The 13,367-nt window shown below is 43.7% G+C and overlaps 1 protein-coding gene across 3 annotated transcripts in view; it reads left to right on the top strand.

Moving 5' to 3' along the window:
• The window catches only part of LOC144128439 (splicing factor 3B subunit 2-like), a 39,198-nt gene that overhangs the window by 20,305 nt on the left and 5,526 nt on the right, over positions 1–13,367 (top strand). For all 3 annotated transcript variants that reach the window (XM_077661841.1, XM_077661840.1, XM_077661842.1), the window contains 10 exons: positions 530–633; positions 3,633–3,763; positions 3,974–4,166; positions 4,798–4,878; positions 6,069–6,143; positions 6,784–6,936; positions 10,480–10,629; positions 11,324–11,413; positions 11,779–11,886; positions 12,885–12,992. In XM_077661841.1, the coding sequence (XP_077517967.1) occupies positions 530–633; positions 3,633–3,763; positions 3,974–4,166; positions 4,798–4,878; positions 6,069–6,143; positions 6,784–6,936; positions 10,480–10,629; positions 11,324–11,413; positions 11,779–11,886; positions 12,885–12,992 (1,193 nt within the window). The remainder of the gene's footprint in view (positions 1–529; positions 634–3,632; positions 3,764–3,973; positions 4,167–4,797; positions 4,879–6,068; positions 6,144–6,783; positions 6,937–10,479; positions 10,630–11,323; positions 11,414–11,778; positions 11,887–12,884; positions 12,993–13,367) is intronic.

Below are 13,367 nucleotides of genomic sequence, written 5' to 3' on the forward strand. Positions count from 1 at the left end.
AATTGTGGACTTCTCTCAGTTTCACTATATCTAGGTTTAACTGTATATAGGATTTCGGGATGATGGAGGTAGTAATATCAGTGACAGGGATATGGTTGAAATGGGGACTGTGCTGATGATGGTGCAACAGAGGAGCAAACTTGGTTCAGCAGAACATTTAGGTTCCTTGGAATGCTTCTGTGGTTCTCCAAGGGCCTAAAATCATGCAAGCCTTGGGACCTGTTTCCCTTACCCACTATTTTGGAACTAATCGTACTGGCATTGCTTATAGTAGACAGTTTCCACAATTAATTGAATTTGGCCTCCACTTTTCTTTTTTTAAAGAAGCCATGCATCTGCATATCTGCATACATCAGGGAGGGATAGAGGCGAAGATATGCAGTGTTCCTCAGCACGTTTTGAAAGCTGTTAAGCTTCTCCCAAGGCTAAAAGTTTTGAGGGCTCCTAGGACAGGACAAATGGCCAGCAGTTTACACTGCACTTCTCTGCGGCTGGCTTTTAATGCTTCTCCTCTTCTTCTTTTATCTAGCACCCAAAAAACCACAGCAACCAAGCAAGCCTCAACTTGTGGCCATTGATGAAGGGGATGATGAGGACGACGAAGAACCAGAAGGAACGAAGACGCCGTCCGAGGTGTGTCTTTTTGCTAGGGCGGGACTCTTTGATGTCTGCGCGGTGACTGTTGAGGCAGTCGGTGTTTCCAAAGGGCCACTTTCAGAGGGGATGCCTAGTTTATGGCAATGTTGTTCTTTAGCCTAGCAAGATCAACAAGCCAATCAAATTATTTTTTTAGCTCGGAATAAGTGCATTTCACTTTCATTTGATATCTTATTTCTTTCTTAAAAAAAAAAAAGAAAGGAGAGGACAGGTCTAAAAAGCTGGCAGAAAAAGTTTTGCAGTGGTCCCGACCTCATGTGCAAATCTTGAAAATGGCAGATTTTTCAGCCATAGAACTGGGGACGAAGAAAGAAAAATGCTTCATGCAAAATACGTGTGGATAGTAATAAAATGCAGTACTTCGGGTGAGTAGTGCGTAGAGAAACCACTCAGAAGCGCCAATTACAAAACTTTCTACATGTGTGATTTCTACTTGACACTGCTCAGCAAAGATTGCATCCTCAGAAAAACAAGAGTAGCACAGGTGTAAAACTAACCAATTTACTGCTAGGAGCTCGGTGCCTAGATTATATTTTTCCTGGGCTTAGTAGTGACTTCAAGTGAGACTTATATTTGGAGTCAACTTTTTTTTTTGGGTAGGGGGGGGGGGGGGGGGGGGGGGCAGCAAGGGGCGCGAGTCTGGGGTCGACTTATAGGTGACAATATACCATACACATTCCGCGTTATGACCTTTTTAGGTTTTTCAGGACGTGTTCACGAAATCTCTACGTATTTTGAGCACCCCGTTTTTAAAGCCTTAATTTTGGGAAAAAAAAGTGCGCAAGTTATGCGAGTGAATACGATATTTTTGCTATTTTTTGCCCAAGCATAATGAAACTGTTCAGTCTTATTCAGTTTTTTTTGTGCTGAATTGAGATATCTAATTGTTTTTTCACTTTGCCAATTAGTTATCAAGGTATTACACATGTACTGCCGGGTGCAGAAGTTAAACATAACGCTCGCAGTTGAATGGCTCGGTGTTCTTATGGTGCCTTTCATCGTTTACGCCAAGCAGGAGCACCACGCAATACACCACATTGGCTGCCGACAGTACTTTCCTTTGCTTGAAATGACAATAGAAAAAAAATCACTAATCAGAAAACAATAATTAGCGTGTAACTAGATAATACACAGTGCAAGGAATGCAATGTTTAAAGTACTTTTCAAATTAACAGGAGATGAGAGTCTTAAAAACTTGTTTTTATTTGTTAACATAACTTGCTGACACTTGGCATGCAGGTGTATCATAGAATGCCGATTTCAAATATGCCTTTAGATTTCAAATATCTCACCTAGAAGGAAATGTATGGCAAAATAACATCCCAATTCCACCATTTTATGGGTCTTTATGAAAATTTCTCAGTTAGTAAAAGCTTTTTTAAGAATATATAGGCATTTCCAAAGTTCCACTGCACATCCTAAAGCCTTCCTTTTTCCCTTAAACATGATAAATAGGAATTAGGTCAAGTGTGGGCTAGTTACTGTCACATTGTTTTTCTGCTGACTGTTATTTATTCATGATCAACCAAATGACTTTATAGGCATTTTGTTAGCTTTAGGATGTGCAGTGAGCCTTTGCAAATGTGTTTATTCTTGAAAAAAGCTTTTTTCAACTGAGAAATTACCATATAGGCCCATAAGATATGACCTAACTAAGATATGTTATTGTGCCATATATTTCCTTCCAGGTGAGATATTTGAAATCTAAGTGCATATTTGAAATAAGCATTCTATGATATATCTGCGTGCTGAGTTTCAGCAGGGTATGTTGACAAAATAAAACAAAAATGTGTAAGGGCTGCGCCTTTGTTTTTTTTTTTCCAGATTCAAGGGCCAATTTTTGGTGTGCGGCCCATATACACAATGTGCAAAATAATTTTTTTTTAGCAAAAGCACACGAATCAGGGAATGAGCGGCATTTATTCTAAGTTCTACTGTCACTGAAAAGTCTTCAAACTCCGAGCTGTTGCTGTCCATGTCGAATTTCCTCCCCGTTGCACACCTGCCGTGTTCGAGAGCAAACTCCCAGCCGTGTAGCTATTAAGGTGCTTACCCACCGCGCTAAAATTGCAACCCTCGGCGGCAGCGCACAACAGCCACAACTACGGCGAACTAACACGCTACCACAACTCCTGTGCCTTTAAAGCTAGAGCTGGTGGTATGGATAGCGGGAACTCACGGCAGAGGAAAAGGTTCATGGTGATGATGATGGATGACCTGCAGCCTCTGGCGCCATGCATGGGCGGCACCTGGAAGCTCTTGTGCGCATGCATTTAAGGCTATTCTAGCGTGGGTCATGGACAGTATCTTTTAGGATATCTTTTTTTTTTAATAGTATTTCCTTCCGGAAAACAGGGTGCAGCCATACACAGGTGCAGCCCTTACACGCCTTTATACCGTAGTTATCTTACAGCATGTTGAAGTTCAGTGTTGATAGGACTGGTTAACAGGCTGTCTAAATTAGAGTGCACAAAATAAGCTGTAAGCGTAAAATTCGAAATGTGTTCTTAGCGTTGTATGCTTTAATCATTTAGCAGCATGCTTCAGCAAAAAGATGTTGCTCTTATCTGCTCTAGATGTCGAGATATCCTCCTCGTAAACTTGCCGTCAGAAATTTGTGTTTTGAGAAAATGAGAAAAAAAAAAGGAAGATTAGGCATAAATTGAAATTCTAAATTGTAATTAGAGCTAGAATTTGATGCAACAAATGAAAAACTCCATAGATAGATAAAAGATGGGCTGTGGATTTCGAAACTGCTGTTTTGAGAAGACCAATTTTTTCTCGATTTTTTTAGAGGCGAAATTCTAATACTTTTTGAAAACATTTTGAAAAGGTAGATTACTGCCACACCTCAGCGGCTGAAGGTGTAACTTGCGTGGAGGTGTCCATAGCAGCTTGCTGCCCTGCCAGCGGCCGTGCACACATGATGGAATTGCCTTGCACTGTGCTGACCGTGCCTTATTGATTGTGCACAGTCCAAGAACAAGAAGAAGAAAAAGAAGAAGAAGAAGCGCGCCCAGCGGAGGCAGGAGCAGAAGGAAGAGGGAGACGCTGGCAAGAAAGGTGCCGGTGAAAAGGAGGGCGACACAGCAGACGTGGACGTCGAGTGAGTTTGCTCTGCTCGTTCTCCTAGCATATTTTGCTCACTGAGTGCTCGCATGTACATGAGAGAGACGGGTACTAAACGGAGAGGACTGATAGATTCATGGTTTGTAAAATTTGTTGGAAATTTTTTTGTGTTCCCTTGATAAGAGAGAGCAAGCTTAGAGAGCAGGTTTATCGTAGCTTCTTCTCTCTTTTATTTTCTTTTCATAAGGTATGTTCAGGAGACGATAGATACCAAGGACCCATACTACTACCAGTTTCTGCTCATCTTTGAGAAGTTCAAGTTGCAAGAGCCCGAGAAGCCTAAGGCCGAGACTGGACCGGCGACTGATCCGGCTGCCATTCAGCAGAGGCTGTTGGAACGCAAGAAACCGGCCGACCTGGATGAGAAAGATGATGACGATGTGAGTGACTGACTCGTTTGAATTCTCGCTGATGGAATGCTTTAAAGGAGTGTTTGAAGTTTTGAAATGCTTGAAATTTCAAGTACCTTTGAAATAGTGTTTGGTATTCAATTCGATTTGCATTTTTTACTCTTCCTAGTATTTGGACCTCCTGAAATTTCAGGAATTGCGAACTTTTGTGTTCATTTCAAGTTGTGGGCAAACGCTGCAGCATTTTCAAGTGACACTGATCAGTTACATCATCTTGCACTTATTACATTAGTGATCTTGATCTTCCATCATAGAAATGGCTGCCATCGTGCAGCAAAAGAGCATATGCAGTATTGCTAGCCTGCACATAACACCCATGTGTTCACAGATTTTGAGAGTCATCGTAGTGCAGCTACTGTTTGCTCGCAGCTTTGTGAACAGAGTGAAGTGCCTTGCTAAGTTTTGCTGTTCTTTACTGTTCTGAGGGGTAGGTCTCTGTGCCAGTAATTTTGACAAGGCCATGTATAGTTTTATGGCTTGTACACTCAAGTCCCCTTTTGTTTAGCATTGTTACATTGCCTTTCCATTTTCTCAGCCATGTGTTCTTGTGCCCTCGACACCATTCACAGCTAGTAATGCTGCTTCTCTTCCGCTGCTGCAGATGAAAATAGAGGAGAAGCCAAAACTGTCTAAACGAAAGCTGAAGAAGCTCAGCAGGATGACCATCGCGGAGCTGAAGCAGGTGGGTGCACGGCCCTGGAGAAGTGAACATGGGCATCAGGCTGTTAATCACCTACCTCTGATCCCCCACCATTGTGAATGCCAGTATTGAACAACAAAACTCTCATTACGATGAATCCACATGGTGTTCCAGCCTGTATTAGTTGTTAAAATTGGGTGCGATTTTAATTAAGCATGGTGAAATTTTATCCCGAATAATAATTATACCTCCCAAATTAGTGCCTTCGTTTTTTACAAAAAAAGAGAGCTCTGTGAGCTAAACATCACCGGGCTATGATCTAACCTTGACCTTTCCCCCCCTCCCTTTATTTCCTTCTTTTTCGTTCCTTTTCTCCCATTGAGTGCAGGGTAGCCAGACGGAATCTGCTTTTGGTCAGCCTCCCTGACTTTTCTCTCCTTGTTCTTCCTCTCTTTAGACAGAGTGATCCACAGTACACTTTTTAGTTTCCTTGTTCAGCGGGAGCTGTATGAGGCTTCCCGCAGTGTAGGCAGAGTCGGCACATGTCGCAGCCGAAAACTGCTGCATTCAGCCACTGCCCGAAGAGGTTGTTGCTCAGACAAACCCAAGCTATAAGGGATGGAGGGGTCGGCCAGTAAGTAGGGGCTGTCTGCCATCTGTGGTCATGTGATAGAAACATCGCATCCAGCTGTCATCGTGTGGTCTAACAATCTGTCACTTTTTTCTCTTTTCTTGCCCCTTGCAAGCCTGGCCACATTTTCACTGAAATTTTTGACGCAGCAATTGTTGTTGAGCACTAACAGTAAGCCATTATTGATTATGATGATTGACGCCTACTTGTCATGATTTAGGAAGATTGAATCAGTTTCTGCAGGGCCACATGTTTTGCCTATTTGTCTACATTTTAGAAATTCTTGTAATTGAAAAGTGTTCGGGAAAGTACAGGTTTATGCTTAGCCTTGCCAGTTTTTCTGGTTCGGTGTGCAGCTGTTTACACTGGAGCACCAGGAGCCATGTGCTGCAGTTTGCCTACGTGTATGCATTGAGGACTCAATAGTGTAATACTTATTCTGTGAGCAATGTGTGTAAATTCTGTGGCTTAGGTGAACTTCAGCAGTTCTGAGAACCAAATGAAAGCTGCGATTAACGGTCCTTGTCCTTGTCTGGGGTGAAAGTGAGAAAAAGAAACGTTGAAATGCCAAATTTCTTTCTCACTTTGTTTATCTCTGCAGAAAGTGACCCGTCCGGAGCTGGTGGAAATGCATGATGTCACTGCCAAGGACCCTGTCCTCCTCCTTCACCTCAAGGTGTGTGGATGTCCGAGTTTGGCTTCTCAAAGTTCTAGACTAAAGTGATCGGACAGCTCGCTCTGGCAACTGGAATACATCATTAATCATGACGGAGCTCTAGATTTGGTTGTGCCTTGCAACTATCTTGATTAAGTGCTTAGTGCAAGAAGACATGGACGTAGCACTGAGCTGAACATGCAACTCTGACGAGGGGGTTTTGAGCCCAAGCCTGGGTAGCTGAATAATGTTGTAAGGAAACTGCTTTTGTGTTCATAGGACAAAGAATACAGTTAGCTAATAAAGGGAACTAAAAATAACATTGCCCGGCCAGCATTGCCACATGCAGGACAGCATGGCCATGTGGCACACAGTTCATAGAACTTGAGGAAGGCAGTGTGCCATTCGTTGTAGTAGCACCAGCCGGTGATGCACGGCTTGAATTGATTATTTATGGTGAGCAACTAACATAACGCTGCAGCGGTTCAGAATGACTGCGTTTTGGTTGTGCCTCATTATATAAAGCTAAAGGTGTCATATCTCTTATTTTTCGTTGCCTTAGTGTCAGTGTAATTTGGGTTGCAGAATGTACTGTACTTCAGACACCTGCCTCACTGCGGTAATGGACAGTGTGGCCTCAGTGCGAGTGTTCTTGTTGCAGTCATCACGTAACACAGTGCCGGTGCCACGCCACTGGTGCTTCAAGCGAAAGTACCTGCAGGGAAAGAGGGGCATTGAGAAGCCCCCGTTCGACCTGCCCGGCTTCATCAAGAAGACGGGCATCATGGAGATGCGACAGGCCCTGCAAGAAAAGGTGTGTGGCAGCTCTGTTCATATTGTCACGTAGTGGTGACGGCAGTCGAAGCAGTGAGGAAGGCAGCCAAAAGTTTTTCTAAAAGAAAACTGTTTATTGGGCTGACCTACGCGTAGAATGTACTGATTGACACGGCGGCGGCAAAGCAACAAGCGTGCTCGGCGGTCGTCGAACAGAATGCCCGCCGCTCTTGGCCGTGCTCAATTTAAAGCTGATAGCAAATCGAGATTCAAGCTTGCAAAGTTACCACAACATTCTGGAGCAACGTAGAATCAGCTCCGCCTGGATACGAAGCTTCCTTTGATTGATTTGATTGATTGATCAATGTAGATAATTCTGGTCGCGTCTTGCAAACAAATCGATAATGCCGCGTGCTGGCAGCTTTAAAGAACAAACAAACAAGCAGTACACAGATTCGCAGCAATATTGCCATCTTGCTTTGAAGAGGGCTCCAAGCTTCCTGTGAAATAAGAATCTGATTCAAAACCAAAACAGCCTGCGGCTTTTTCTTTTTTCTTAGACTGCAAAAGTAATTTATGCGTCAGGGCCACTTTCGTTATGGTGTCACACTTGGGAATGCTGTGGGCCATTTTATTGAAAATATTGGCAGTGTCTAAAAGATACGAAATATGCAAGAAATGAAAGTAATAACCACTTCCTGCTTAAGCTAAGCAACAAAGGTGGCTGGCTAGTTCTGTGTCTTCAGAGTATCTGTGCACTGCAGTTAAGCACTAGGACAGGTACTTGAGATCAGCGTAAGCAAAGCTACAAAGGTGGCTAGTTGGGGCTGTCTGTTCATGCTTCAAGCTAATACAGTGTAATCTCATTGCAGTACACCCAGATTGTGTCCAAGATTTCTGTCTGTTGTTAGAGAAGTCTGCAGAATCCAAATACTGTTACAACAGACTTTTATTAAATCCAAATACTGTTACAACAGACTTATTATAACCATTGGTTGTTCTGTCATAACCAGAGTGGCCTGCAAGCCATAAATAGCTGCATACCAGACCTTGTTTATTCAGTCTTAACACCTCTAAAGAAGATAGCTGTATGACTATTAGGTTTTGATATTATATTTGAGCACCTATTTTCAATGTGATCTCAGCCAAGCCAGGGATTGAAAATGAACATACAGAATCGGGGGAGGCGAAGCGACCCATGTCCGGAGCCGACCTATTAGCGCTACATTGCAGGTCCAAAGGCAGTTTCGGCCTATCCGCGGGTAGTAGCAGTCCCTTTGTGTTCATAATGTCATATATAGCGTCACTAATTTAACAGCTTTGGTGTTCGGCAGGGGATTCCAACGTCGCGGGATCGAATCCCAGTCACGGCAACCACATTTCATTGGAGTGGGCGCAGTGGACGATCTGGGCCACCGCACCGGGTTCTACTGACTCTAGTGATACATGTGGTTCCGGCACCGATATTTTGCTGTGTGCCGTCACTCCCTACACGACGCGCTAATGCTAGCAGTCATTTTCTTCAACAAGCCATAGGTGCCTGCAGCAAAAACTTTTGTAGTTCGGGAGCATGCGTTGCGCCGGTATCCGAAACTACGGCCACAGCAACCACAGGATTATTGGTAGCGGATGGCAGTTCGGTCGGTTCATGTTTCCACTCACCAGCGTAATCAGTCACGGCTTCAGAACACGCAAGTGTTGGAAAGTGCGCTGCTTTATTGTCTTCGATCTCCGTTAGCCCCTAACAGTTGCCCTTGCGATTACATCGTCACGTTTGTGTCGCAATGTAGCGTCCTTACCCTTGCGCGTGCCACGATGTCAGCATGTTGCAGTAAGTAAAGCACTCAGAGAGGAGTTGGCGATTGCGGAGGAGGTCCATGAATGAAAGGTTAGCGGGCATGAGTTCGCGAAGAGCTACATGCCGAAGAGTCCGCTGCAGACATATACTAGCACATACATCTTTCCTCGGCAAACTAGGGCTGCAGTATGAGTTTGCGAGCCTTTCCACCCCCTACAGCTCTAGCTTACTGACACTCAACATAAGTCAATACACACTTATATTTGGGGCTTATTTTTATTTATTTATTTCTGGCAAGGCTTTTTTTAGTAAGGCTCGTGAGTTGGGCAGTGGTTGACTTTTTTTCAGAGACCATTCATGCACGGAAATTTGCGGTAAATAACAGAATGGCTGCTGCCATCGTAGCTGCTTGTGTTGATGCTTGCGTCGCCAAGACGCATCGAAGAGTACTTTGAGTTAAGCATTCGCTGCCGAAAAGGCTGCTGTAACGAAGCCCGAACTAGCTCAGGACAGGAAAAGACAGGAAAAAACAGGAAAAGCAATCAAACATGGCAGATCGATATGTTATATCTGGATATCTATGTAACCAGATCTGTTGTAACGAGATTATACTGCAATAATGGTAATTGCCAAAATTTTGCAGAATTTGATATTATGCGGACTGGGATGGGGAGCTACCTAGCTGCTAGTAGTTCATATTACTGATATTACTGTGGTCAGGGTCATTTCGGTTTCATTGCGATACTACTGCAGTCATATGAACGGTCTAGTGAGCATCTATATTGCAGTCTGCTGTTATTGGAACGCCAGGTATATTGAAAAGCAGGACCTTCAGAAATAAGCTCTAGTTCCTTTCTGACGAAAGTAAGCATTCACATACTTGAGCCTCATTTTCATGTTGCATTGCTTGCACAAATAGTTTGTCGTATAGTTCAAGCGGTATCGTCAGTAAAGTGGGTTGCACTGAATACTGGCACAGTTATCCTTCATAACTGTGCCTTCTTTCTTGTATAAAACTAAAACCCTTGTGCTTGAAAGTAAGTGAAAAATTTCTGTCCAGTGCCTTCAACCTTAATGGGCCATGCTGCTAAAGCGGTTCTGAAAGGGGCTCTAGTAAAGTGCAGTATGCCAGGGATGTTAAAGGATGCCAATTCACGAATATCTTAAAGCAAGAATTTTTTTAATGTGCTTTGTAGAAGCTGAGTTATCTATGTCAGAATTTAAATTTTAGCGTCTTCAAGCCTTTCCTTCTTTTCTTGTCACTTTTTGCACACTGAAAGATCGGCACTCCTCCGCCGGCCCCTCTGCCGGGGGCAGAGCTTCATGACCCGCTGGAGCTACGTAGCTTACTGGCCACGGCCATAGTAACTGCTTGATGTCTGAAAGAATGTAATCAATAGCCATCTCTGAACAGAATTACGCAAAAGCGTGCGATGGAGGAGGGTGCGGGCATGAAAAAGTCGTCGGAAAGGGCTAGCCAGCTTTCATATGTGATTCTGGATTCTCTGCTGCATGTAGAAGCGTATTATTTGGCTCAGATGTCCATGGCGACACAGTGCAGTGATTGAGCAAATTGATGTGCTGTCCTTAGAGGGTGCTTCAGAGTCCCTTTAAATTTTATTTTGGTCCTTACACTTTTGTGACTTGTCTCTTCGCATTCCTCTCTGTAATTCACATCCTTTGTGATGAGTTCACACGGCATGCTGCCTGCCACTGAAATGAACTTTGCTGACTCCTTCAACCCCTTGCTTCTTTTTTTTTTTCCCACCCTTCAATCATTTGCAGGAAGACCAGAAGACCATGAAGGCCAAGATGCGTGAGAAAGTGCGTCCCAAGCTGGGCAAGATTGACATTGACTACCAGAAGCTGCACGACGCTTTCTTCAAGTGGCAGACTAAGCCCCGCATGACCATGCACGGTGACCTCTACTACGAGGTAAGAGGAGAAGTTGCCCTCGCAGCTGGCTTTGGTTTGACCCGTGGTGGTGCACTGTTCGTATTGGAGGTACCACTGTGGTAGATGCCCGGATGTAACACTGGTCCTTCGATTGGGTTCTTCTTTTCCCCATATTCAAAAGCAAAAGGCAAAAAAAAAAAAAGAGGATTCACGACAAACGACTGGTACATGCTGGGGAATAAACAGCACAGGAACAGTGGGGACGAAAGAACAATGAGCAGATGACACAACACTGCTCTCACAACTAAGATTTTAATAGGAAAGAAATGGAATAAATACAACTGGTCTCGCATGTCACAAGGAAGAAAAACAAACAAAAAAAAGCAGGAGATGCAAGATCCAATCCACAACACATGTCGGGAGGAGCATGCTCCTTCATGTACAGCGACTAAGATGGTTTGCTAACACACACAGCAAGCCATCTTTGTCACTGCATGTGAAGGAACTTTTTTTCTTGGCAGCTTCTTGGGTCAGGCATTGTCTCCTGTTTTTTTTTTTTGTTGCTTTTTTTCCATGGACGTGCGTGGCCATTTGTATTTATTCCACTTCTTTCCCATTAAAATCTTAGTTGTGAGTGCATAGTCGTGTCGTCTAGTCACCTTTCTTTTGTCCTAGCTGTCTTGGAGGTGCTTGACTGTGCAGAATTGTCATGTCCGTTCTCTGTGTGTTGCAGGGCAAGGAATTTGAGACACGCCTCAAGGAAAAGAAGCCTGGCGACCTGACTGATGACTTGCGGATAGCTCTCGGAATGCCGACTGGTCCTGTGAGTTTCTGGTTGGCACATCAGGGCCTTGGATAGACACTGTGAAAAAATGGGAAAAATTGGGCACTGTCATGTTTTTTAATTACTGTAGTCCTCGGTTGATCAACTTGCTAAGGTCACATTGAGTGATTATAACAAGGCTCCTGTAGCCACATTTGAAATTTGGAAGAAGACGTGGCATTTGTTTCACTCTTACTGTCTGATTACTTAAATTTGGATTGGTTACGTAAATTTGGATTCAGGCTCATCAGAAGTTGAAAAAATGAAGTAAGCTCTGCCCTATCTCAGTGCGTGCTGTGAAATTGGTCGGAGTACAGCCTTGTGTGATCCTTGCCTAACTGTGCTCATTCTCGCATTGCTTTCAGAACTCCCACCGGTGTCCTCCACCATGGCTCATTGCCATGCAGCGGTACGGACCACCCCCTTCGTACCCGAGCCTCAAGATCCCTGGCCTCAACGCACCCATTCCAGATGTGAGTGGTGCGATGGCAGGGTTCTCTCTTTCTCACTGTTTCCTGCATTGGTCACTACACTAGAAGTGAGCACTTTATTGGCACTCACTTGAGAGTGCCATTAAAATTTCAGCTGTTTGATCTAATCAGAGGAGAGTGGCTGGCTCGGCTTGTCATATCTATTGAATTACTTAAATGCAGACTAAACTGCAGATGTTCCTCTTCTATCCTATTAACATTCTAACCTGAGCTGTTGTCAGTGCTCAAATGCTAACGAGATCTTCATCCCAACCTAATGCAACTATGCAACTTGCTGCGAGATATTTTGTTTCTCATATTCCTAGTTCTCACTAAGTTGGTGTACCTACTCATTTCAAAAACATGTTCATGTGGACCTGTAAAGGAGTTGTTCCATTTTACTGTTTTGATATAAATAATGTACCATAACCATGGTGCCATTTTTATAGGCACCCTCATCGCCAAGTAACTGAGTTTCTGTTACAGAGGAGACTGTTGCGTCTTTATATTTGCTGTAGGTTGTTGCCATTTAATAACGCATAATTGCATTTTATGGACAAAAGGAAGTGTTTGCAAACAGGTTATGTTGAAAACGAAGAACATAATGCGGCTGTGATGTCTAAAATTTCGTTGGAATTAATATTTTCACGTGCCTACTGTTTTATGCCTCACATTGTGGAATCTTGTGTTGTGGCTTCCAACTTTTTCAGGGCGTTTGTTAATATATAATCTGGCTTTAAACCGTAACCTTAGCACTGGCAGCAGAAGCTTCCGTCTGGTTGAAGATCTGTTGTGAGACTGAATTTACAAAATTAGAGAGCAACCAAGCAAGGAAGTACGGAAACAAAAGTGAAACCACTTTTGAAGTGTGCTTCATTCACGCTGGCTTGTTGTTTAGCCATCAGTTGCTCACTAATGGGGAAGCACATTGAGCAGCTTCTAATTGCTTCTTGGTTTCGAGCCCTGAGAAAACATGCTATTGTGTGTCCTGTTTATTCCAGGGTTGCTCCTTTGGGTACCATGCCGGCGGCTGGGGCAAACCCCCCGTAGACGAGATGGGCAGACCACTGTATGGTGACGTCTTCGGCACACAATCTACAGACTCTATGGTGTGTAAAAATTGCTGATCTAGTCTGTCATATGAGCCTTCTCTTCGATCCTGCTCTCTATTTGTGATTATTAGTGTTGTTTAGGCATTTGCTCGCTTCTATATTGACTTAGGACAAAACGGAGGAGCTGTAGACCAGTATACAGGTATGCTGGAACGGTTTGGTCATCAGAATGCAGCATGGTAGCTTTAAGCAGGATCATATGGCCTATCTGCAAGTTTGCAGGCAGTTTATTGGTATAAAACAGTCTGCTGAGCCCACTTTGCAAGTGTTTCATTTGGCTACGCATGACTCTAAATTAGCTCGCATATGAGCTTGACTGGAGGCATGAGAAGTTTTATTTTCATCCATGATTTGAAGAAATGAGTAATGCCT

Source organism: Amblyomma americanum, chromosome 4 (genome assembly GCF_052857255.1).
Source record: "Amblyomma americanum isolate KBUSLIRL-KWMA chromosome 4, ASM5285725v1, whole genome shotgun sequence".
Taxonomy (NCBI): Eukaryota; Metazoa; Arthropoda; class Arachnida; order Ixodida; family Ixodidae; genus Amblyomma; species Amblyomma americanum.